General features: G+C 45.9%; 1 protein-coding gene across 1 annotated transcript in view; it reads left to right on the forward strand.

Annotated features, from left to right (window-relative positions):
- The window catches only part of MACF1 (microtubule actin crosslinking factor 1), a 364,404-nt gene that overhangs the window by 316,098 nt on the left and 21,571 nt on the right, over positions 1-26,735 (forward strand). Inside the window, 21 exon segments of the mRNA XM_048501619.1 lie at positions 452-655; positions 2,043-2,051; positions 4,136-4,367; positions 4,542-4,768; positions 5,866-5,988; positions 6,596-6,697; positions 7,310-7,411; positions 12,917-13,117; positions 13,835-14,032; positions 14,424-14,552; positions 16,315-16,488; positions 17,958-18,113; positions 18,917-19,123; positions 20,760-20,879; positions 21,973-22,142; positions 22,512-22,671; positions 22,892-23,086; positions 24,088-24,216; positions 24,331-24,474; positions 25,237-25,425; positions 26,149-26,266. Of these exon segments, the coding sequence (XP_048357576.1) occupies positions 452-655; positions 2,043-2,051; positions 4,136-4,367; positions 4,542-4,768; positions 5,866-5,988; positions 6,596-6,697; positions 7,310-7,411; positions 12,917-13,117; positions 13,835-14,032; positions 14,424-14,552; positions 16,315-16,488; positions 17,958-18,113; positions 18,917-19,123; positions 20,760-20,879; positions 21,973-22,142; positions 22,512-22,671; positions 22,892-23,086; positions 24,088-24,216; positions 24,331-24,474; positions 25,237-25,425; positions 26,149-26,266 (3,289 nt within the window).

Raw genomic sequence — 26,735 nt, forward strand, 5'->3', positions numbered from 1 at the left:
AAATCATTGAGGATGGTGAAAACTAAAGTAGGCTATTAAATAGTTCCAGGAGGATCCCTCAAAATTATAGTAGTGGCCAGCAGTGTGGCAAATGAAGTTCAGTGTTGGTAAGTGTGAGTTGATGCACACTGGAACAGAAAAAAAATCCTAATTTTATGTATAAGCTGATGGAGTTTGAATTGGCAGTGATCGGTTAGGAAAGAGAGCTTGGGTTCATTTACATCCTGCTTTTCCTTTTGGCACAAAGCAGCCCACAAATTATAATTTAAAAGATTACAATGTCAAAGCAACTACAACTTCCAGTATCCCCCTTCCCCGTGCAGTTAAATATTTCCTTATGGTGGATAACTTGATAAAACTGGTCATCTAGATATGTGTCGGTGATGAAGAAGTCAAATTATTTGTGGGAGATAAAATTGTTGAGCTCTCCTTCCGATTTTCCACTTTGTAGCAACTGAGGGAGTCCATTGCTGAGCACAAACCCCACATAGACAAGCTGCTGAAAATCGGGCCACAGCTGAAGGAATTAAACTCAGAGGAAGGGGAAATGGTGCAGGAGAAATACTCTCTGGCTGAGGCCACGTACTCTCGCATCAAAGAGGAAGTCCGCCAACGGGCCCTTGCGCTGGATGAGGCCATCTCACAGTCAACCCAGGTTGGTGATCACGTTGTTTGTTAAGATCTTGAACCTGCAGCCTTCATGCATCGTTATGGCAGGGCAGGGACCAGGTTGGAGAAGTTGTAATCCCTGGTTTTATGAGGAGAGGGGAGTCTATCGAACAGCATTACTGCTATCTTTTGAGGGGACACAGTTCCCACAAATGCACTAAAGCAGGGAGCAGCAGTGGCTTAGTGGTCAAGAGCAGGTGCATTCTAATCTGGAGGAACCGGGTTTGAATTCCCACTCTGCCACTTGAGCTGTGAAGACTTATCTGGTGAATTAAATTAGCTTGTGCACTCCCATCACATGCCAGCTGGCCAGCTGGATGACCTTGGGCTAGTCACAGCTTTTTGGAGCTCTCTGAGCCCCACCCACCTCACAGGGTTTTGTTGTGAGGGGGGAAGGGCAAGGAGGTTGTAAGCCTCTTTGAGTCTCCTACAGGAGAGAAAGGGGGGATATAAATCCAAACTCCTCCTCCTCCTCCTCCTCCTCCTCCTCCTCCTCCTCCTCCTCCTTCTTCTTCTAACTCTGTATTTTGCCCCCCTGCAAAGTAGGGTAAGGGTGCGGGGAGCCTGCCTTAAGCCTTTTGTCAATAAACCTAGCAGTCTAGAAGGGATCACATTTGACTTTGTTGTTATTACAAGAAGATCTCTGTGGATCATGTTGAGACGTGTGTGGCAGTGGGTGGGCTAGGGAGCAGAGTCAGTATTTCCCCTCTTCTTCCCTCCCTTCCATTCACATTCTAGAGCAGAGGGACCATCCCTGGGACTCAGCCTGAGACAGTTTCATATGTCCCTGTCAGTGATTTGCCATTCTCCATGCCAGAGAGGGCAACTCTTTACTGTATATAGGCCATTGAAACCAGGTTTTCTGATTTCGGGGGGGAGGCCGGTGGAAGAGATCCATGTCAACCAAGAGAAGACTTGGTGTTTTCTAAAGAGGTTGTTATGATCAACAGCTGAGGGGTTTGATGTTTCGATTTAAAATGTGCCTTTTACCTTTTAAAAAAATGAACTCAAGCAAGCAGTCACACCCCCGTTTCTCATCGCCTCATGTCAGCTATCTAAAGCACCTGTCTTGCATGCCATTGTTTGATTTTAGTTGGCAGAACGTTTCACTCGTAAAACTAGTCCAAGTTTTGTTCTGTGTCTCATCTGTGTTAGAATTTTGTTAAAAGGGAAAAAAACACAATGTAGTGGTGTTTAGTCACTCTTGGTTGAAGCTCATAATAACTCTGAGTTTTCCCTCCACCACCATCTCACATCTCCTCACCCCTCCCAATGTGGAATGTGTTCTCTGTTGTGTGTGTCGGGTACCTGTTGGCCTGCTCCCTGCGTGGTCTTCTCATTTCATTGTTGTGTTGGCTACATTCACCATTCAGATTGCGGAGGTAAGAAACCCGACCGTCGCATTTTTTTACTTAGAAAAAAGTTCATCCTCATGATAGTAACCTTGCTCCCATTCTTTGCAAAATCGTTGATTATGCGTAATTTGTTGCCATCTAAGTAACTTTGGTTTGCGCACTGGTTTGGAAAGTAGGGGGGGAAATCCTCTCTGTTGGTTTTGGAAGTGTGGATTCTGATGTTAACCAGTCATCAAAAAGCCCCCCTTCATTGCAAAATCAGAAATGTTTCAGACTATTCGGAAAGAACGGAAGGCACCGACTGTTGTGAACTGTAGTGGAAATGTCATTGCTGAGACTAAGCAAGACCTGCAGTCTTAGGCAGGGAGAAACCTTTCCAAACTCTGCTCCTTGAGAACCACTGAAGATCCTTTCAAAGCATATGCTCTGTCATTGAGCCATCCCCCCCCCCCCCGCCTTAATACATTGACTTTCAGCCTGAAGAACAGGATAGGCCACATTCATTGTATTTATTATTTTATTGGATTTATATCCCACCCTATCCCCGAAGGGCTCTAGGCAGGTTACAACATAACTGAAAACATTCAATAAGCTTTAAAATATAAATCCCAATATAAATATTGAAAACCAATTAACATAATATTAAAATAACGCTGGACTGATAATTAAACTGATGATATAGATTAGTCCTTCCCGTCTTTCTCCCCCTTCCCCGGAGACCGAAAGATGTTCTACTGCATCTGAGCCCTTCAGGGGAGGGCGGAGTACAAATCAAATAATGCAATACAATACATTAAATCAATCCAGCTGGCTAGTTGGAAAAGGCCTGGTGGAACAGCCACGTCTTGCAGGTTGCAGTGATTGTGGTGGTAATTTATAGTGGCTTGCTGAAGACCAGTGGTGAATTTGTGGCTGCGAGGCGGATTTCCTTGCTCTCCCTCTCAGCTGTGACTAAGGGGTTCCGACCTAACCCAAAAATTGTGCCTAAACAAAGTATTTACCCGTCCCTGCTTACCTTTTTAATCTGGAAGAGCAGTTTGGGCACTGTGGAAGCAAAATAAAGAGTCTGTTGAAGTTTTTTTTTTAGGGATCCAAACGTTAAGATCGCTGTGGATGCCACTTCTAATTTATTTGCTTAGTGTGTTTATAAACTCACCATTCTCCAAACAAATGGGACCCAAGGCGGGTAACAAAACATCAAAAGGCATCAGAAGATTAAGAGCATCCAGCCAGGTTAAACAAACAAATTGTATTCGTTTAAAATCCTTCCCGCTGCTGCTGTGATCATGTGACTTGCTCCCCAAGGCTATCTTGAAAATGTTTTGGAGCTCTTCTGAAAATGTAACAAAGATGAAGTTTGTTGTAATTCAGCCAGGAGATCCTTCCCTGAGGCCTCCCAAAAAGCCCATGAGTGGGCCTAAGTGGAAAGAATGGTCCAGCTGTGTGTGTGTGTCAGTTTGAGATGGATTTCCCTCCAGCTGTGGCTTTTTCTAGAAGCTGGACTTGATAGTGAAACTGGCCAAGGAGTCCAGGTGACTTCCTTCCTTCTAAAGTCACACCTGTGCAAAGAAATAGTCTTGGTGAAGAGGCACGATTGTTTTATTTTATTTACACATTTTATACCCCACTTTTCTGCTCTCATCAGGACCGCCAAGGCGGCTAACGGATTAAAAACATGCAGGTCTTGAAAAACATTAAAAATCAAACAAAGCTAGAATACACATGGAAAAACATAAAAAAAACCAACATTTAAGACAAAGGGGAGGAAGCAGGGCTCATTGGAAGGATGTCAAATGAAACAAAAGGGTTTGTCTGCTGGTGGAAGATGACGACAGGAGGGGACTGACAGTTACAGAAGTGGTATAGGCCTGGTCAAAAAAAAAAGGTAACTTTCTTGAAAAGAAAACATCCCTCTGGAGTGACTGTCCAGAAGCAATACTGACAAGGACCTCGAGGCACAATTCTGGATGTCCTTGTCAATTAAAAGGGTATTTCTGAAGCTGTGCTAGCTCTGAAACCCCTGTTGAACCTATGTGGTATATCCCCATGGTTAGGTATTGGAATGCACCGCCTCTGTTGCGCCCTCTCTAACGTTCCCTTCTTGCCCTTAGTTCCATGACAAGATCGAGCCAATGCTGGAGACGTTGGAGAATCTCTCATCCCGCCTGCGCATGCCCCCACTGATCCCAGCAGAGGTCGAAAAGATTCGTGAGTGCCTCAGCGACAACAAAAATTCCACGATGGAGCTAGAAAAGCTGCAGCCATCCTTCGAAGCTCTGAAACGCCGTGGGGAAGAGCTGATCGGGCGATCCCAAGGAGCAGACAAGGACTTGGCCGCGAAAGGTACGGGGCCTGAAGCCCAGGGACACTTGGAGATTTTGTGTGTGGGTGGGTGTTCCTTCCATGTGCCATATCTATTAAGCAGGTCCCGTATGTGGTGTCAGATGTCTCTTGTCTTCTGAACGGTCCTTTTCTGGTAGTTTTGTGATGTTGCTGTCCTCCTGTCTGATCTTTCAGTAATCCAGGAAAAACTGGATCAGATGGTGTTTTTCTGGGAAGACATCAAAGCTCGGGCTGAGGAACGTGAAATCAAGTTCCTGGATGTCTTGGAACTGGCAGAGAAGTTCTGGTACGATATGGCTGCCCTCCTGACCACCATCCGAGATACCCAGGACATCGTCCATGACCTGGAGAGTCCCGGGATTGACCCATCCATCATCAAGCAGCAGGTGGAAGCTGCAGAGGTGAGGAGGGCAAAAGCAAACACCACTGATTCTGCTTCAGGCGGAAGGGCCATGCACAGTCTGTTGTTAACTTTCTAAATAGCACAGGACTGCAGGAATTTCTCACATTACATGACTTTACAGGAAAGTGGTTCAGCAGTGGAATCGACTGCCCAGGGAGGTGGTGATCTTCCCCTCACTGGCAGTCTTCAAGTAGTGGCTGGACGAACACTAGTCAGGGATGCTTTAGGCTGATCTTGCATTGAGCAGGAGGGTGAACTGTATGCCCCCTTCAGACTCTGTGACTCTGTAACTTTGCAAAGCATTGCTTAAATATGGAAAGAAATCCTCCAGCACAGGATGTCTTCTCTTGGAATTGGAATGCCTTCCAAAACTTGGGCCCCTTAAAAACCAACCAGATTTCCAGAACGTAAGCTTTCAAGCTCCTTTCATCAGTTACCTGAAACGCTGGAAATCTTGTTGGTCTTTGAAGCTTCAGTTTTGCTCTTCTAATTCAGGCCAGCCTGTCTTCCAAAGCTTGTTTTTGTCATTTCCATCTTCCGTGTTGGACTGTTTGGCAAAAGGCAAAAGGCTTGTTTCTTCTGCTTGTGCTGAGCATCCTTGCATTCTAGGCATTGGAGAGCTCCTTCCCCATAATTCAGTGTGTTCAAATCAAAATAGCTGAATAGGTTTCCACCCTTAGTGTCTACCAGAGGCGTAGCAAGGGGGGGAAAGCACCTGGTGCACTGGTGCGTCCTCCACCCCTGCCACGCCCCGTCCCACCTCGGAACGCCCCCGTCCCGGAACGCCCTTGTCCCACCACATCCCCACAGGGTGCGTCACGCACCCCCCTGTCCCCTTGTAGCTACGCCTCTGGTGTCTTTTTCAGCTCTGTGAAATCTCTCTTCAGTAATTTCAGGCATCATCTGGCCAGTGGTTATAGAGGAGCAAGTTGTACTGGAGCTTGTGCCCCTCTTTCGTTAGACATTAACCCAGTGAAGAAAAAGGGGTTGCTGGCAACTGTGTACTTGAGGTCACTCTGACAGTTCAGCCGGCATTTGGGAGCATAGTTTTACTATTAAACCCACCACCTGCTGTTGCTCTGGTCTTCCCACTAGACAATCAAGGAGGAAACGGATGGTTTACATGAAGAACTGGAATTCATCCGGATCCTGGGGGCTGATCTGATTTTCGCCTGTGGTGAGACAGAAAAGCCAGAAGTGAAGAAAAGTATTGATGAGGTGAGTGGAAATGTCTGTGCTAATAACCCAAGGGGATTCCTGGGCCAGATGCATTCTTCTTTGAGAGGGTGCATTCGGCAGTGTTTTGTTTCCCCCTGGATCCACGCAAAGTGGCTGTGCATGACCCATGGATCTGCTTTGCACATTCAAATGAGACACTGTGAGCACATCAGGCCCTGGGCCTTTGCTCCAGACAGTGTATTTTGTGGGATCAGGAGAGCAGGAAAGAAGCTGGAAAGAAAAATGTATTCCTTGCTCATGCTTAGCAAGCAATTCATCACATCTACTGTTCAGATAGGCAGAAGATCAGAGCAAGCAGAGCAATACCCCTCCCTCCCCTCCACTAAAAAAATCTTTAGGAGGAAAGTTCTAGAGGACTCTTGGGAAGTAAGATGAGTTGTCAAGGTCACCCTGAAGTGTTTTCCCAGGTAAATGTTTCCCATCTCTGTACTGAGAAAGCAAACTGCCGAAGGAGATTGCACCTGGTGAATTTTCTGGCAGAGGTTGGTTGGGTGCTCAATTCTCCCTCACCCTCCAGCTCAAACCCTCTGGGCCCGAGACTTATAAGCTGCTCCAGGGCCACTGAATCCCTCTTTTTCCCTTGCAGATGAACAATGCTTGGGAAAACCTGAACAAAACCTGGAAGGAGAGACTGGAGAAGCTGGAGGAGGCCATGCAGTCGGCGGTGCAGTATCAGGACACGTTGCAGGTAACAAAGGGTGACTTGGGAGGGGGCGATGCATGCAAAGTCAAAGCTGATGCATTAAAGGCAGGAAGTGTTACTTTCTGTCTCAGTAAGGCTGCCACCATTGCATCAGGTCCCGAGAAGCCCCATAGGCATAAAGAGGACTTAGAATGAGTTTAGCAACAGTTACGAACTGCACAAGCTAAACGGAGCCTCCATGGTCAGAGGCAGCGTGCTTCTGAGAACCAAATGCTGGGAAGAGGCTGCAGAGCATTGTCCTGACTTGTGTTGCTCAGTTTGCTGGAGTGGATGGAGTGACCAATTGGTCTGGCTTAGCAGTGGGACGCTAATCTAGAGAACCTGATTCAGGTCCTCATTCCCCCACATGAAGCCTGCTCGGTGACCTTAGGCCAGTTAAAGTCTTCTCGGAATGCTCCCAGCCTGTGTGGAGGCAGGCAAGGGCAAACCACCTCTGAACCTCTCTTGCCTTGAAAACCTTACGGGGTCACCATAAATTGGCTGTGACTTGATGGCGCCTTCCATCTTGGCTCCCATATATAGTGCAAAATTGCCAATGCCTTGATAGAGCAACCACTGGCTGCTTTCTTCTCCATCTGTGGCTGTGTTCATTTTCAGGCTATGTTCGACTGGCTGGACAACACGGTGATTAAACTCTGCAACATGCCGCCGGTGGGCACTGACCTCAACACTGTCAAAGAGCAGCTGAATGAAATGAAGGTATGTACTGGGCCCGAGAGGAGCTTGGGGATGCTGTGACGGTAGTTGAGGTCTAGCACTTTGAAGTTTCCCACTTGAAGAGCAAAGTGGCAGCCAGACCTGTTAAAGGAAATTTTCAAGTCTCATATGAAAAAAGTAGAAAGATACAGCAGGTATCTTTTTTAATGTTAACGTTGGAGGAAATTGTTTAAAAGGGCTTTGCAGATGATATTATGCACCAGCTACGATTTGTAAGGTGTGCCAAATTCATAGTGATTTTTGGTGTTGTTCACAGGAGAAGGGTTCATTCATCCACAGGTGGCAGAGTTGTTCCGTAGTTGAAACCCTTTTGGGAAAAGATCTTTGTGATATCCTGAGTATGAATGTGGAATGTAAAGTACCATGGAACTCCGTGCCCGTTTTGTTTTGTCAAATGGAGAAAAAGTTGGAGAACATGCATGGGTGCTTATTTAGCCTAAATAGCTTAGACTAGTCACTAGCCTGAGGTTCATGTTTGGACGGGAGACCACCAAGGAAGGCTGGGGCTGGCATGTAGAGGCAGGCAACAGAAAACCCTTTCTTCTCATCTCTTGTCTCGAAATCCGCTTGAGAGGTTGGTTGAGACTTGATGGCACTTAATTATTAGTTATTCACTTGGAAACGTGAGAGTAGCAAAAAGTTTTCTCACTGCAGAATAAAAACGAGGTTCAGACAAAGGTACCCAATTCAGAAATGTGGCCAAGGAAATGCTGATATAGCATGATGATGGATAAACATTTCAATTTGCAGACAGCTGAAAGAAAAAAAGTAAAGCGCATTCTTAGGATTTGTTTGTGCAAAGATAGAGACCATTCATAAATTACTGGAATGTAGTAAAGCCAGAAGAAGAGGTTAATATTAGCTTGGATGGATGGATGGATGGATGGATGGATGGATGGATGGATGGATGGATGGATGGATGGATGGATGGATGGATGGATGGATGGATGGATGGATTGGATGGATGGATGGATGGATGGATGGATGGATGGATGGATGGATGGATGGATGGATGGATGGATGGATGGATGGATGGATGGATGGATGGATGGATGGATGGATGGATGGATGGATGGGGGGTGGGGGGGGGGGGGGGGGGGGGGGGGGGGGGGGGGGGGGGGGGGGGGGGGGGGGGGGGGGGGGGGGGGGGGGTGGGGGGGTGTGTGGTTGGGTGGGGGGGGGGGGGGGTGGGGGGGGGGGTGGTTGGGTGGGGGGGTGGGTGGGAGGGCTGCGGGGGGGGTGGGGGGTGTGGGGGGGGGGTGTGGGGGGGGGGGGGTGGGTGGCGGGTTGGTGGGGGGGGTGGGTGGGGGGGGGGAGGGGGGGGTGGAGGGGGGGGGGGGGGGGGGGGGGGGGGGGGGGGTGGGGGGATGGGGGGGGGGAGGGGTGGGGGGGGGGGGGGATGGAGGGGGGGGTGGGTGGGGGGGGGGGGGGGGGGGGGGGGAGGGGAGGGGGTGGGGGGGGGAGGGGGGGGGGGGGGGTGGGGGGGGGGTCCTCCATTCAGCAGAACTTCCTCACTGTCCCCCCCCCCCCCCCCCCACTGATGGAGTAATGTGTGCTGTAAACTGCAGGATTATGGGGCTGGGAAGGAAGGCAGCATTGTATAGTCTGATCTTATCAGCTCTCAGAGGTTAAGCAGGGTCAGTGCTTGGATGGGTGATCACCAAGGAAAGCTCTGCAGAGGAAGGCAATGTCAAAGCATCTCTGTTTCCCATTTGCCTTAAAAAACCCTTGCTAGAGTTAATTGAGACTTAATGGCACTTACATACATTACATGGGACGGGCCACCAGTCTTCTGAACTAATCGAACATGAACATGGAAGCAGATGATTGAGCCCTTAGTTGCCTCTGCTAAGCTCTGTTTGGAACCCGTGGATTAGTTCGTTTAATGTAATCTACTGAGCCATGATCTGTGCAGAGCTTTAAAGTACTCTAATAAATTAAGGGGAGGAAATTGATCAATGACTTTAAAGAGCCATGGAATTTATCCAACTTAAAATGATCTAATTAATGTATATAATAAATAAATGTGATTAAGAAGAAACTACAATCCTACCAAAATCCAATATTGATTCAAGGTGAGTTTAATATATTTATTATTATTATTTATCTTAATACACCAGAATACTCATATAGTGTTTGTAGTTAAGGGCTGTCATTGGTATGTGTGGAGTATCAGAACTAATTTGTAGATTGCAGGTTCCTTTGTGATCTTGTATAGAGAAGCTTCCTCCCTCCCTCCCCCCCCCCCACCCCCAGGCAATGTTATTCAGCATGGATTAATGAGTCATACTGGCCAAAAAACTTTCCCCCCCTTGTTGTGGATCCTAGAAAGGATGTTAAAAGTCAGTAAAAACTAAGGCAGAGCCTTGGGTTTAATTTAGAGGGTACAAGAATAGTTTTCTTAATGGAAATGAGAATCTGAAGAGAGCCAAAGGAAAAGGAAAGAAAATAAGAGCGGCACTTTTTCTTTTGAAGGGAGAAGAAATTGGAGGGAAATGACAGAAAAGATCACGGAACAAAGAGATGGAGACCATTAACAGAAGAGAGTGAAGGGATACAATTGTAAAAATCCAGAAAATAGGGGATTAACCACAGATATGTGAGGCTAGAATAGAAAAAGAGAGAATGATGGCCAGGAGGGAGTAGATAACTTCCAAGGGAGTTTATATGAAATATAATGGGGAGGAAAAGAACTGATGAAACTTACGACTGGGCTAGATGGAAAGAAGTAGACCTTGAATCTAGAAAACCTTAACGTGAAGTATCTTAGAAATGGCATCTCCTTGTACCTCCTTTGGAGGACACTTGGTCCTCTGATAGTAACCTCCTGATGATCCCTGGCCCCAAGGACATTAGGTTGTCATCGGCCAGTGTCAGGGCTTTTTCGACTCAGGCACCAGCCTGGTGGAACTCTCTGTTGGTTGACACCAGGGCCCTGCGGAACCTTACCCAGTTCCATAGGGCCAATAAGACAGAGATGTTCCACCAGCTTTTGGTTGAGGCCACCCATCAGTCCATATTGTCCATCTGAAGCTGACCTCCCCAGTTTTTAAATTCATTTCCAGCTAGCACATTTGCTGTGCAACTCTTCATCTCTTTCCCCTGCTGGAACATTTTATAGTAAAACGATTAGATCGGGATGAGGGGTGTTATAAGGCTTGGGATCTGGGACTCGTATTGACATAGCCATTGTAAGTATGTATGAAATTTTTAGAACTAGGTTATTTATTATTGGAATTTTAATGCTCATGTTTTAATTACTGTAAGTTCCCCTAAACCTGATTCTGGCCAGGATGGATGGGGTAGAAATATAATAAAATAAATACTAAAAAGTACTGTGAAGTACTGGAAGAGTCTGATTTGCAGAAATTAGTGGTTTCTTTGAAAAAATATTCAAGCATTTTCTACAATTACATTTTGGCCTTAATGAGGGAATAGAATTTCTATGTTTGGATAAACTCAGGTTTGACAAGAGCTTTTTTGTTAGTTATTAGGACATGAGTTAAGTATGTTTTATACAGAAACTGGAACTGAAATGTCTTACCAATTCAGAATCAAGGGAAGGGTTTTACCAGATCTTCATTCAGCAAGTCTGAAGAAATCTGAAATGTCTCATAGTTGATTCTTTATGCAAAAGAGAAATGGTGTTGAAGGGGAACTCTTCAACACACAGTACACACAGAGAGAACAAAGGCATAAATACTGTACAGAAATAAATGTTCTTCAGTTTTTGTACTGTAATTGTTGGAATGATTAAGGGAAGTAGCAAAGGATAATACTTTAATATTAATAGATATGAATGACTTCAGTGACTCAATTTAAAAAAAGTTTTGAGATTAGTCCTTTCTGCTGATACCATTTTGCTGTTAAAAAGCTTCAGCATCTTTTACATGACTAATGGGGATCATTAATGCCCCTAAGACTGTCTGGATGTAATGTTAATTTCTATCGTTTGAAAGTATACAAATTGTTCCTGAATGAAGGTTCTGTAAGGAACTCCAAGGGATCGAATAAGTATGGCAATAAAAGAAAACATTAAGCTATCTTGGTATTTATATTAGGAAGGACCTGAATTAGCTGTATCAGGACAACTATGTTCCCATGGGAAAGAAAATTAAAATTGATTTGGAACGGGGGTGGGGTGGGGGGATAAAATGAACCTACCTAGATTTTATTACTTGTTCAGTTGAATCCCTCTTTGAGTATTCAAGATTGCCTCCGTAGGTTAGCAGAAATTACCAAAACTGTGAGTAAATTTGTTCATTCTCCAAAAGTTGAAACAGGATAGCAGGGAGTGATGGGGGACTGGTTACAACAGACATTTCAAATTGATGCATTAAGCAGTTTAGTTAATTTGGATCAAAGTGAACTTTCAGTGGGGAGAAAAATAACCCGTGGATTTATATGGAGCAATGAGGGACGTCAACTCCTCTAAAACTGTGGATTAGCTAAAATATGAAAAGCAGTTAATTACAGATTCCGTGATTCCCTCAATGTAGGTCAATTCATTACAGATACACATAAGAACCAAGAACATAAAAATTCACTTTGATCCAGGAATGTAATTTTTGGAATCAGAAGTTTGTCATCAGCAGTTTAATCCACATTACCTAACCAGGGACCTTCACAGAATGGATAAAGAGAGGCTCTGTAAGATTTACGATTGGGCAAGGATTCTCAGTGACGTAGGAGGAAGTGTATTTAAAAATGAATGGCTTCAGGCATCCTCTTTTTCAGTATGGTCATGTTAGACATTTTCATTTTTGCCTCAAAACCAAATAAATCTAGTTTTTTTTAAAAAAAAATAGAACACGTCAGAAAAATGCAAAAATGATGACTACTCGGTTATGTGATACCTTATGGAAAATAGTAGTAAATATAGGAAGCTGTACTTAGGGTGGATTTAGCAGGACCAGACTGTAATCTAGCCAGTCATGAATACGGTCACTTTTCCTTGGGGTAGGATTTGACCCTAAAGGAAGCAGTTTAAAATACTATGTATTATATACTATACCTCAAGAGATAAATAATATGCAGGTATTAGCCACTGCATGCTGGAAACATTATAAAACAGGCCCCAATTTTGAATGTGACTGGTGGTGAAAAACTGCAGCATCTGGGGACCTACTCCTAAATGCAGTTGATACAATTAAGAACACACAAACTTTGTCAGAAATACTGGTAAGCAGAAGTCATAGATTAGTTACAATGAATTTCTTAGTTATGACAACACTGTTAGCTAGCTTATGGAAATCATTTTGAATACCTAGATTAAAAGGGGGCATGAAAAATTTAAGGATTGCTGGAACTTTATGTGATATGGCATACATGAATTCATCAAAAGGAAAACGATCTGTCTCTGTTTTTCTGTGACATGGGTGGAAATGATAAATTATTGGAATACTCTGGATAAGCCAAGTCCAAGTCGTGCATTTAATATTTTGTATATTATGAAGCACTCTTTGCAATGATGATGTGGATGAAAAGATGGAGAAAAAAACCCGCTGTTCTTATTTCATCTTCCACAAATAGCACAAACTGGAAGGCGCTTTGCTGGCCCTCGGCCAATTTCAACATGCCTTGGCCGAACTGGTGGCGTGGTTGACACACACGGAAGAATTATTGGATTCCCAGAGGCCTATTAATGGTGACCCGAAAGTCATTGAGGTGGAGCTGGCAAAACACCATGTAAGTGCAAATCTCTTATTTGGGGCCTTTGCTAAGTGGTACAGCCCTGGTTCTGTTTGCATATGTTCCTAGGCTGGGTCATTGACATTCTTGCTTAAAGTGGCCTCCAATAAGAAACATCTTAGAGAACTGCTCTAAGTTCTCAACAAGGATAACAGCACCAACCTAATGAGAAAACCCTTCCTTCCCTCTTTTCATCTTTTTTCTTTTGGGTCACGAGAGCTTGTAGTGTAGCTTCCTCAGCTTGTAGTGTAGCTAGTGTAGCTTCCTCAACTTGTGTACCTCCTTGCTGCTGTGATGTTACAGCTTCACCAAACTATGCTTGAAGAATGCAGGCAATATTTTGAGAACACCAATTCTGGGGGGCATCCAGCAGATAACCCTGATAGGTGTTTATTTGGATTGGTGAGTCACCTGGCCTCTTTTACTGGGACACTCATTGCACAGAAGCAACAGTGTTTAGCCCCCAGTAGAGACATTGGTGATGGTAAAGCCCAGAAAACAGTTTGACTTGTCCTTGGTTTTGAGAGCTGCAGAGTGCAGGAAGCCTCTGAGATAGGTCTCTTGAAAGGAAGGCTATCTTCAGAATGAGGGTCCTGTAGTACCAGCTTGTGGAGCTTGGAGGTGTTTATCTGATCTCCTTCGAAAGCCTGGTGGAAACATACGCTGATTTAAAGTCTGTCTTGTTTTCTCCTCTGCTCCCGATGACGTATGAAGGTGCTGAAAAATGATGTGTTGGCCCACCAATCTACAGTGGAGACGGTGAACAAAGCTGGCAATGAGCTCCTGGAATCCAGTGCCGGCGATGATGCCAGCAGCCTCCGGAATCGACTGGAGATGATGAATGCCTGTTGGGAGTCAGTGCTGCAGAAGACCGAAGAACGAGAACAGCAATTGCAGAGGACTCTTCAGCAGGTGAGCCATATAGCCTGGCACAAGAATTGATGCCCTCTTACAGTTTCACTTATTTCTCGCTAACGTCCACTAAGGGATGCCTTCTACCTGCACACACTCAGTCACTGTCCAGCAATTTGCAATTTGGAACTTGGTTTCTTTTGGAGGCTAAGAATTGTTGGAGCCAGAGTCTCTCAAAAGGTTTGTCAGGGTTTCTTTTATGGTGTTTGGTGACCGGTGCTAAGCTGAAGAAGGAAGAGGCTGGCTGATGTTTTACGTTGCTTCTTCTACATTTATGTCTCTCCCTTTCCTTAGAAAATCCTGGCCCTTGCCTTGAAGCTTACGGGAATAGGTGGAGTTCCAACTTTCAAATCGAGAAACAATTTGTGATGCGCTTTGCATTCTTTTGCAGGCTCAGGGTTTCCACGGTGAAATTGAAGACTTCATCCTGTGGCTCACGAGGATGGAGAGCCAGCTGTCGGCATCCAAACCAACAGGCGGGTTGCCAGAAACTGCCCGGGAGCAACTGAGTGCCCATTTGGTGAGTTGGAATGGCTGAACTGGCCTCAGTAGCAGCCGAGCTTGCCTCACCGTTAATTCAGGATGAAAAGACTCTATACCATAGGTGTCAAACTCGCAGCCTCAAGATGTTATGGACTACAGTTCCCATCATCCCCTGCCAGCATCATGCGAGTTTGACTCACTACACTTGATCTTAGCCAAAAGCGATGTTTGACACCTGTGCTCTACACGGACATATGGGACCTAAAAGTTCCAGAAGGTGGAAACACGGAAGTTCAGGATTTGAGTCCAATAGCACTTCAGAGATGAACAAGAATTCCAGGGGATAAGCCTTCAAGAGTCAAAGCTCCTTTTACTTTATTTTATTATTTTATTTTTCTTCCAGGCCTGTAGCTCCTGGCCTTGTTTCGCTCATGTACCCCTTAGCAACACATTTTCCTAAAATGTTACCCCCATATTAGGAAATCAGTTACATACCCCCAAACACTCTTATGTGTACCCCAGGTTGGGAACCACTGTCCTGGGCCGGCCTTCCTCAAATGGGTTAAAGGCAGCGTACAACGAAGACTATATGACGTCATTAAAACATTGTACAATATAACTCATAAAATTTCATAAATTCCTATAACACATACACCTTGGCACTATTCAATTTAAGAATAAAATCAATTCAATCAGTACCATCCCCGCACCAATATCTTTATCCATCATGTTGTGGGGAGGGGTAAAAAGGAAGTGGAGGCCCGCAAGATGGAAACTGTTGCTGTCCTCAACCATTGGCCTGGCAGAACAGCTCCATCTTTATAGGCCCTGCAAAATTGCAAAAAATCCTGCAGGGCTCTGGTCTTACTCGGGAAAACGTTCCACCAGGCCAGGGCCAGAGCTGAAAAAGCTCTGCCCCTGGTTGTGGACAGCTGGATTGTTTTAGGGCCAGGAGCCACGAGTAGATTGTTGTTAGCTGAGCACAGAGGTCTTTGGGGGACATATATGTATATTGTCAAATGCAAATAGGAATGTAGATCTCTGAGCCCTTATATCCCAGTGAGAAGGTGGGAAGGGTGTTGCAGACAAGGGAGTCAGGATACAAAGGTACACTGCAAAATGCAATCAGCTCAATTAGAGTAGGATAGAAATGCCCCAGGGTGTGTGTGGGTGTGTGAAAATGGGAACATCAGCTGATGTGCAAGGTTGCAGTCCACGAAGAATCTTTGTGACTCTTAGGTGACCACACAGAGACTGTTGGAGTGGGAGGCTTGGAGTGCTGTTGGAGCTTATAGCAGAAAGTCGCAAGACAGGCCTTTAGACCAACTTCTAGTGGAAATTAACAGGAACTTCAGAGCATCTGAGTTGGGACAGGTCACCTTATGGGACAATATGGGAAATGTTTCTTATTGTCTCAGTTATGGACAGGATAGAACTGTGTAGCTAATGAGCAGAATCCGAAAGCCATAAAGGATTCCTTTAGAAGGGGAAGTTTTGCCCAAATGAGGAGTGCAAGCAGAACTTCTGGAAGAAAAAAGTAAACTGACGACTAGACAAGCAAAAAACCAACAAACGTCACTGCAGACAATAAGACAAAAAATGTACAAGCAACACTAATATTCAGCATTTGTGAATGTGCTGGGAAGCCGTCATTGAGCAAAATTCTTGGTAAAATTAGACATGGCAAAAGAAGTCAGTAATGCAGACTGTTTACCCCTGTTCCTGTGTATGCTCAGCTAATTAACATGTCCTCAGAAGCCCCCCTTGTGTGACATGCTTTCAATGGTTCTTTGTTGTAGGAGCTGTATGCCCAGTTTAAAGCCAACGAGGAGGTCTATAGCCAGCTCTTGGCAAAGGGGCGACTGATGCTTCTGAGTCGGGATGACTCTGGATCCGGATCGAAGACAGAACAAAGTGTGGCCCTCCTGGAACAGAAGTGGGGCCTCATCAGTACAAAGATGGAAGAGAGAAAGGTAGCATGAAAGAGGGTGTGAGGTTAGGGTTGTACCCAATGTTCTCTGTAAGCTGTGTGGCTGCGCAGATATCATTTTGGCGCCATGTAGATTGGGCAGCCGCCAGCAGGGGGAGCTTTTGCGGAGCTCTTGCAGGTGGCTCTGTGCTGCTCAGTGGTAGGGAACTTCCATGCAGTTCCCTACTACAGTTAGAGGGACTATTGTTTTTACCAACAAATTACTGTTTAAAAATGACCCTGGGCAAATCAGCATCTAGAGGAAACCCCCCAACTACCTTATATACTCAGTCAGGCCCTTGGCACATCTAGCTCAGAATGGTCTCCGCTGACTGGTAGCAGCTCTCCAGAAGTCTCAGACAGGGAAAGGTATTTTTTTCCCCCTATCACCTGCGAATTGGAGATGTGGAGGTTGAACCCGGGACTTTCTGTATGCAAAGCTGGTACTCTGTCACTGGACCATAGCCCTAGTGCAGTCTCTGGCCTGTATAAGGGAAAGGAAGAGAGCCTGTGTGGAGCCTCCCCACCCAGGAGATGTTGGAACTTGAGTGATATTTGGCCATGGTGGTGATATTAAATAGTAAACTACAGAAATTTCAGTAAGGCCCCTTCCGCACATGCAGAATAATGCGTTTTCAAACCACTTTCACAACTGTTTGCAAGTGGATTTTGCTATTCCACACAGCTTCAAGGAGCATTGAAAGCAGTTTGAAAGTGCATTATTCTGCAAGTGCGGAAGGAGCCCACGAGTCTGGGTTAGAAGTGTGGGAAGACTAGCTACAGTCATCATGCAGTGCTTAATTTAAGGGCTGGGGCAAAGTCCAGTTTTGGAAGCCAAGAGGAAACAGAGGCCCTTTTCAGCTCCTACCAGACTTCCCAGTCTGGAGCACAAGGATCTTTCCCATCCTACTGAGAGGTTGCCAACCAGAAAGTAAAAAGCTAGTCATTGTGGTCAGGACATTCTATTCTGTCACTGCTTTTTATCCCAGAAAAGGGGCAGCGGCTCAGTCGAGCAGCATTCACTTGGCATTCAGAAGGTTCCAGGTCCAGACTGGCATCTCCAGTTAAAAAGATCAGTTGCTAGGGTGAGGTGAAAGACTTGTGTCTGAAACTCTAGAGAACCACTGCCAGGCAGTGGACAATTCTGACCTTGGACTGATCGTCTCAGTCAGTATAACACAGTTTCATGTGTTCAGGTGCGCAGTATCTAATGTGTATGGTTTGCTACCCATATCTTCTACAAGCAAAGCATTCTTTCTTCAGGACTGCGCTTAGGTTGTCCAAACAAAGGCATTTTCCTTATTGAACTGACAAATTAATTCTGGAAATGTTTCCTCTGTTGAAGGGGGGGGGAAATCATCTCTTTGGAAACAGGGTGTGTTCTCTGATTGAATGGAGGAGGGACCTTTCAGAAAGACAGCCAGTGTGACAGCTTTTGTGAACTCTTTCTCACTTTGTCATCTTTCCCTTCAGTCCAAGCTGGAAGAGGCACTAAATTTGGCCACTGAGTTCCAGAACTCCCTCCAGGATTTCATCAACTGGCTGACCCTTGCTGAGCAGAGCTTGAACTTGGCCCCTCCGCCCAGCCTTATCCTCAGCACCGTGCTGTCACAGATAGAGGATCACAAGGTAATGCCGCCCGGTACTTCTTGCTAAAAGTGGAGTGGGATTGCTGCTTGAGTGGGATTTAGCTGAAATATTACAAACAGCATAGAATTTCTGCAAGCATTTGTGTTTGAGTCTACAGTTCTGTCAGGGGTGCGGAATTTAGACTGGAAATTTGTTTCTAAGATTAGTTGGATGGTATGTCTTATGTTTTCTGATTGCCCCAGAGGACGTCTGCTACTCCTGGTTTTGGTACCCAGCCATTTCTGCAGATAATTTCAAATGGGTAGCCATATTGGCCTTCAGCATGAAAGCAAAATTTGAGTCCAGTGGTACCTTAGAGCAGGGTTGGACACCACCGTCTTAGAGACCAAGAAGATTTCCAGGCTCTTAAGAGTCAATGCTCAGGTATCTAATGAAACTCTTGGACTCTTAAAAGCTTGTACCCTGGAAAGCTTATTCCTGCCAGTTTTTAAGGTACTACTGGATTCAAATCTTGCTCATCTACTTCTGCAGGTAGGTGCTTCAGTCTGTAGAGTCTTCCTACTGCATACATGGTGTGTACTGTCTTCACAACAATTTTGAGAAGTTGGTTGCATTATTCCCTTTGTTCAGATAGGGAAACTTCAGCTTACAGAGCTGTAGAAGAGGTGGGATTGGCACTTCCAAGTCCCCAACTCTCTAGCCATGCTCTCAGTAGACAGCCTGTAGAGTACATTGAAGCTCTGCCTTCACTTCACAACTTCCATTCCAGACAAATTTACTTCTTTGTGTTATGTGACACCTGAGGAAACCCAGCAGGGATTGTGTCCATTTTCTTTCCACAGGTCTTTGCAAATGAAGTCAATGCGCACCGGGACCAGATTATCAGCTTGGATCAAACTGGGAACCATCTGAAATTCCTGAGTCAGAAACAGGATGTTGTCTTGATCAAGAACCTCTTAGTCAGCGTCCAGTCACGTTGGGAGAAGGTCGTCCAGCGTTCAGTTGAGAGGGGACGGGCTCTGGATGATGCTCGCAAGCGGGCAAAACAGGTAAGTAGCATGTTATAACCAGAAAGAAAATCATTATAAAATGATGTATAGATGGTATCTGACGCCAAAAAAATTGGCAAAAATGTATAAAGGTATAACTAATAGATGTTGGAAATGCCAAAAACACGAGGGATCTTTTTCATATATGGTGGTTGTATTTAGAGGCTAAATCCTTTTGGAACATGATACTTAAAGAAATGCAGAAAATTCTGAAAATAACAATGAAGAAACAGCCTGACATTTTTTTACTAAGATTAATAGGAGACAATATCCCAAATCAATACAGGCTGCTTTTCAAGTATATGTGCAAGGACATTCGACACCCAGATATGAAGAGAGGAAAAAAAGTATCAACCAAGGAAGCTTGGATACAGAAGATCACAGAATATTCAGAAATAGCAAAATTAACAACCTTAGTATAGAACAGTAATACAGAGAAGTTTGCAGAAAACTGGAAACCTTTTAACAACCTATTGAAAAAATCGGTAGAAGAGAAATAATCGCAGGATTTGAAATTTTTTTTAAAATTGAGATTTAAAAGAAAATATTCTGAAATAGAATATTAGAAATGATATAATGTGTAGCTGATAAATTGTTTCATTTTAACTAGATGCATGAACCTAGAATGAATTATAATTCAATTATGAGACAGCGGGAAGTTATTATTTGGTTATTTTCTTGTGCTCTCTCTCTCCTGGTTTTTTTTGGGGGGGGTTTGTATTTCATGTTCTTATTTTATATTGATGTGGGGGGATGTAAATGTGTTTCTGGGTTGTTTTTGTTCTTGTATATATTGAGAAACTAAAAACTTTTGCTCACTTTTGCTGGTTGCTCACTTTTGCTCTTGGTGCACGAAGTGTGACAGTACACAGGAAGCAGTAAAGAAAGCGCTTAAGGTGAAGCAGGATGTATAAACGTCCCAGGAGAGACATCTTCTAGGCTTGGGGAGCAAAATGACTGAAGGGAGAGAGGGCCAAAATCGTGACTGAGCATGTGAAGAAGGAGCAAGAGTTTAAGGAGGATGGCAGAGGCGTGGGGGGGATGGCGCCTGGATCAAAACCTGATCTTGGCTCCACCCCCTGCACCCCACTTACCTGGCTGGGCCGCTGGCGGACCTGGCGAGGCCGAGGAGTGCCCGGTGGTGGCCCAGCCAGGCTGCTCCTTTGGCCAGCAGAGGCTGTGCTGGCTGAAGGAGCAGCCTGGTGGGGCCGAGCTGAGGGGAGGGGTGGGGGGCAATTTTGCCCCCACATGACCAACTAGCTCACGCCCAGGGACATGTGACCCCACATGTTCCTGTGAGCGCTCCGCCTCTCAGGGATGGTGAATAAGGAATCCAGGTTGGGCAGATAGCTTTTACCATGAGAACTGGGAACTGGATGCAGAGTGGCAGTGGAGGCAGTACACAGACTTGTGGGGGAGACTGACCAGGAGAAGAGAGAGACCTTTTTGTTAGCTCAGGAGTTTTGTTTGGGGGGGGGGGGGGGCCCCAAGAGGCAAGACTGGCAAAAAGGAGAGCAGGCAAGAGGTGACTAAAGCCAAGATGCAGTTTTAGCCCTAGGTGCTGAAGATGAATTTTGAAAAACTGCAACATACCTTCTAAGCACATTTTTTTTTTGTCCCTTGGGAATCATTGCAGTTCCACGAAGCTTGGAAGAAGCTGGTCGACTGGTTGGAAGATGCAGAGAATCATCTGGACTCTGAGCTGGAAATTTCTAACGATCCTGACAAGATCAAGCTGCAACTCTCCAAGCACAAGGTTAGAATCCAGCTTCTTGGGACAGGGAGACGGCAGTTCCTCCCGGACCATTTTCCAGGAGATCTTCAGGCATGTAGGTCTGGTTGCTGACATTCTGGCATTTGTCTGGTCTTCCCAGATGATCAGGAGCCCAGATTCCTTAACTGACAGAAGCCATTCCTTGTTGAAAAGAACCTGAGTACACACTCATGCTGTGTGAATGTAGCAGGTCTTGCTAACTTAGGGATTCTGGTGCAAAACAAAGTCGGCTTTGCCCCACTCTCCTATTCCGAAACTGTAACTGTCATGTTGGTAGTCCTGCATAGACCAGCAATAGAAAAGATAGAATATTTTTAATAGAAAAAATATTTAATAGAAAAAATTATCCAGTATGGCCGGGAGCTTTGAAATGCATTTCCCACAAATGCAACTCAGAAAAATGCAGCTCAGATAAGTTATCTGGACTCCAGAAATATCATTTCTAAAAATGATTAGCTCCACATGTGTTTTGTTCACATTAAATAACATTCCAGCCTGTATTTAAATAGGTCCAACCTCCTAACAAGAGTATCAAATGTGAAATGTTGTGATACCCCTTCTGCCTTGCAGGGAGTTAGTAGTTGCTGCCTGATCCCTTGCCAGAGGCTGTCCAAGGAGTCAAGTCCTTCCAGTCTCCCTTGCCTGAGTGGTGCTTTCACATGTGCTGAATAATGCACTTTCAGTATACTTTGCAAACTGGATGTTACTTCTGAAATGTCAAAATCCACTTGCAAACAATTGCTAAAGTGCATCCAAAGTGAATTGAAAGTGCACTATTCAGTGTGTAAAAGTGCATTGCAAAACCGGAGGTGTCTGGGATTGAGTCAGGAACTTCCTACTTCTTTCCCTTAAACACAAGGTGACATTCTTCTTACACAGGCACGGTGGCTGTTACTGCAGAGAAACCACTGAGCTGTCCTTGATGGGCAGCCTCTCCCAAACTAAAATCTGAAGGGGTGTGGACGTATTTCTCGGTATCTGAACTTGCTACTTCCTTGTCCAGCCTAATGCATATTGTGTATTTTTAATTTCTCTTTTCTTCTCTTTCTCCCCATCCCCCCGGAAAAATGGTCAGGAGTTCCAAAAAACTCTAGGTAGCAAACAGCCTGTCTATGACACCACAATTAGGACAGGCAGAGCCTTGAAGGAGAAAGCTCAGTTTCCAGATGACACCCAAAGCCTAGATCATCTTCTCGGGGAAGTCCGAGACAAATGGGACACCGTGTGCGGCAAATCTGTGGAAAGGTGAGTGTCTGTAGGACCAGTATCCTGGGTAGGCTGTTGGAACAAATTTGGGTGCTAGAGCATGGAAGCCAGAATCACCGGACCATCTTGCTTGTGGGGGTATATGCATCAGTAGCAAGGGGGCTGGAATATTTGGGGTTCAGAGGATTTGCAGTGCTGGTAGCAGATCCATTCAGGGCAGTTGCAAACATTTTAATCTGATTCCTCCTTCACTTGTGTTTGAGGCCTTGAGATATGTCGCAGCCAGAGCCTCAGGATCAGAAACATTCCCGTGTTCACTGAAGCACAAGCCAAGCTCAGAGCAACTCCATATTTCACAAGGAAATAGGCTACTATTGGGATGTCTGAAACTGGGATGTCTTTTTATAGGCAGCACAAACTGGAAGAGGCATTGCTTTTCTCCGGGCAGTTCATGGATGCCTTGCAAGCTTTGGTGGACTGGCTGTACAAGGTGGAGCCACAGTTAGCTGAAGACCAGCCAGTGCATGGGGACCTGGATCTGGTCATGAACTTAATGGATGCCCACAAGGTAACAGTTAGGATGAGCAATCTACAGAGCCGTGGGTCACCGAATCTAGTCATCTGGCATTACCTCGTCCAGGGTGTCTTTCTGGTCAGTGTGCTTGGGCTGCAGCCTGCACTGATGTGCCAAAGCCCTGAACTTAGAGGGTTCAAGGAGCCTACAGAAGTGCAGCCATGTTGATACTACTTTTCCCTGCTTCTCTTGCTCCCCCACCCCTTTGTGATAGGTTTTTCAAAAGGAGCTCGGCAAGCGAACAGGCACGGTGCAGGTACTGAAACGTTCTGGACGGGAGTTGATTGAGAATAGCCGTGACGACACCACGTGGGTGAAGGTGCAGCTGCAAGAGCTGAGCAACCGCTGGGACACCGTCTGCAAGATGTCTGTCTTGAAGCAAACCCGGCTGGAGCAGGCCTTGAAACAGGTGAGAAGAGAAAGCCACTGGCTCTTGCAGGCCTGCATTGAATCTCTTTGGTGTTTGGCAACACAGCAGGAAGGCGGAAGGGAGGTTGGCTTTAGGACCCCGTTTGCTGTTGCTGGATGCCTTTTTGTGATTCACATGTCCCAAGGAAGCTTTATGTTACTTGTTTGGAGTCTAGCAGGTAAACTTGAAGCAGGGGAGGAGGGTACTTCTTTACTCAGGGAGTGTTTATAATGTGGAATATGCTGCTGGAGGATGTAGTGGCCACAGGTACAGAGACAGCTTTGGAAGATCAGACCAATTCATGAAGGATAGATCCATTAGTGGCTATTAGCTACAGTGACTAAAGCAGGGGTGTCCAACTCTGGCGCTTTAGATGTTCATGGACTACAATTCCCATCAGCCCCTGCTGGCACGGCCAATTGGCCATGCCAGCAGGGGCTGATGGGAATTGTAGTCTATGAACATCTGAAGCGCCAGAGTTGGACACCTCTGAACTAAAGGAAACCTCCACGTGCGGAGGCAGTCAGCCTCTTAATCCCAAGAGGAAACATTAGGGGAAGGCCTTGGCCTCTCTACCCTGTGGTTGGTCTTTCAAGAAAACTGGCTGGCCATTGTGTGAGAGGGAATGCTGGACTAGATGGACCAACGATCTGGTCCGTCAGAGCCCTTCTGGGTCACTCCAACAGGTGTGGCAGCTAATAAGCTTCTGTCCAGTTGCCCCTTTTACCCAGCAAGCTCCTCTCAACGGAGCGATGGCCAGATGAGCAGGTTGTTTTCAGAGAGAACTCTGACAACCTGATGCTGGAGAGTCGATACCTTGGCAGAGCGGGTTGTGGTGGTGGCTTCGATGTGCTGGGCGAACCTCCCTGAGCCTTGTGCCTGAGCACTGTCCAGAAAGAGAGAATGCTGAGAGCTTAGTGGCCCATTGGCTGAAGTACCCCTGAGACTCTTCTGATGCCTTGCTTCCGGGAGAGGATTCAGCCAATGCCGTTTCTTCCCAGGCTGAGGAGTTCCGGACCGCTGTCCACATACTGCTAGAGTGGCTCTCTGAAGCAGAGCAGACCCTCCGCTTCCGAGGGGCTTTGCCTGATGACACCGAAGCTCTGCAGGCACTCATTGATGTACACAAGGTAGGTAGTTTTTCATAGGATAACCGGTGTGTGTGTGTGTGTGTGTTTGGTCCTGGTTTTAGATGCTCAGGGGCACTGCCATGTATTGTGTTTCTGTCTCTCTTTTTTGCTCAGGAGTTCATGAAGAAAGTGGAAGAGAAAAGGATGGACGTGAACTCTGCCGTGGCAATGGGGGAGGTCATCTTAGCTGTGTGCCACCCCGACTGTGTCACCACCATCAAACACTGGATAACCATCATCCGGGCCCGGTTTGAGGAGGTGAGTTACCTGGGGTGCCTTTGCCGTTCATGGAGAGACTGACATTTGTAAGGTGGTTGGCATGTTAAATGGAATCCTCTTCCTTTCTGGTTCACATACATTCTGGGTACTTTCTCACATGCTGAACAGTGCTCTTTCAGCTCATTTTCAATGCACTTTAACTATTGTTCGCAAGTGCATTCTACCGTTTCGCACAGGAAAATCCAGTAAAAAAAGTCTAGTACTGACACCCACCATGGTGTCCATGGGCAGCATGTTGGTGAACTCTACCTTAAAATAGCGACAGCCTTAACATGCGTACAGCTCCTCTGGTTATAACTGACACATACCTTTTTTTAAAAAATTCTTTCTCTCAATCCGAACTCTATTAAAAACATCGTTGCTTACCATAGAAAAGCTGAAATTATATTGAAATAGATTTTAAATTACAGTTATCCCTTCCACATTGCTGGGGTGAGGGGCACGGTGATCTGGAAATCTGCATAAAAAATTTGGGCCCTCCGTTTATGTGGGTCAGCAGATCAGTGTTGCACAGGATCATAGGGTTACCAAAGACCCAAAACGCTCATCAGTCGCCTGAAATCAAGAGATGTGAAGCTCAGGATTGTTCCAGATCCAGGGTATTTGGAGGGCTCAGTACAAGCGATAGGAGGAAGACCTTCCCTCTTCAGAGGATGACTGGCTTGACTCAGTGTTTTGGCTCCTTATTGCTGAGTTCCATCAGCGCCAACGGCTCTTCCTCCTCACTGTCTTCCGTGGCAGGTTCTCACGTGGGCGAAGCAGCATCAACAACGCCTTGAGGCGGCGCTCTCAGAATTGGTGGCCAATGCTGAACTTCTGGAGGAACTCTTGGGGTGGATTCAGTGGGCTGAGACCACGCTGATCCAGCGGGATCAGGACCCAATGCCGCAGAACATAGAGCAAGTGAAAGCCCTCATCGCAGAGCACCAGGTGAGTCTGCCCCGATGGTTTCTTCTCTGCCTCCTCCCTGCTTTTTTGTTCGTTTTCATCTGTGTGTTCATATGTGGCTCCCATTCATTGCCATGGGACTTGACAGGGATTGCAGACTGCTCTCTGTCTGTCTGTCTGTCTGTCTGTCTGTCTGTGTCTGTGTCTGTGTCTGTGTGTGAGAGAGAGTGTGAGAGAGAGAACATAATCTAATCTAGGAGGCAGTTTTAGGAGGCAGATCAAGGGGTGTTACCTCACAGCTTCCTCCTTTGTGGGCAGTCAGCCGTCCTGCACCCATGTGGGTCAGGCCACAACTGGCTACCCCATTTCATTGAAGATCTTGGGATTATATGAAGAAATGTGGCAGTAAGGAACATGGCTTCCTAGAAATTGCAGTTTTGCAAAGTATGTCAAAGAGTACTTGAAAATACTTGAGCAGCCCCTGCTTTAAATTAGGTATCAGAAGAGGAAGGAACCAAATGAATCTTGATTGTCCACAGTTGGTGTTGAAAGTTCTCTCAGAGCTCCTTGATCTGCCCCACAGAAGGAGTATAAAGTACACAGTAAGAAAACACACACTTCTCTGAAGATGCCAGCCACAGATGCAGGCAAGAGAATGTTACTGGAACACAGCCATTCAACCGGAAAACCCACAACACCCTAAAACACATACTCTTTCCCCTTCCCTTGGGTCTTCTTTTTTTAAAAAAAGTTGTATTTTTGCAGTCCTTCATGGAAGAAATGACTCGAAAGCAGCCAGATGTTGACCGAGTCACAAAGACGTACAAGAGGAAAGCCACTGAGCCAACGCATGGACCTTTCACTGACAAATCCCGAAGCAATCGTATGTTGGAACTTTAGCTGCCTTGGGAAGGGGGGAGGGGTTGGGGACTGGGACTCACTTGCCTGAGAGCCACATAGGCCTACAAACTGAGGGGCCCCTGACCTGGCTTGCGAGGGAAGTGAAATTGAGGGCTGGGGGTGGGGACACTACTCTGATTATTTGGTTTGTCCTAGGACTGAACCTCACTTTTAAAAACAAGTCCTGTACTCCTGAGCTCTACCATCTACTCACTCAGATGAAGGTCTGCAGTGGGAGGGCTTCATCTTCTAGAGCAGGGTGTTGAACTCCTTTGTTGCGTGGGCTGGATGTGACATAAATATAACTTGGTCAGGGCGGGCCCTGGAGCAGGGGGTGGACTGCCTCAGCTGGCCTTAGAATGGCAGTGGGGTGGGGGGGATAGGATGCCTGGACTGGTGAGCCCTCAACAGGGTAGAATGGCTGCCTTGAGAGGGCCCTGTGAGCCAGTTGA

Source organism: Sphaerodactylus townsendi, linkage group LG06 (genome assembly GCF_021028975.2).
Source record: "Sphaerodactylus townsendi isolate TG3544 linkage group LG06, MPM_Stown_v2.3, whole genome shotgun sequence".
NCBI classification, from domain to species: domain Eukaryota; kingdom Metazoa; phylum Chordata; class Lepidosauria; order Squamata; family Sphaerodactylidae; genus Sphaerodactylus; species Sphaerodactylus townsendi.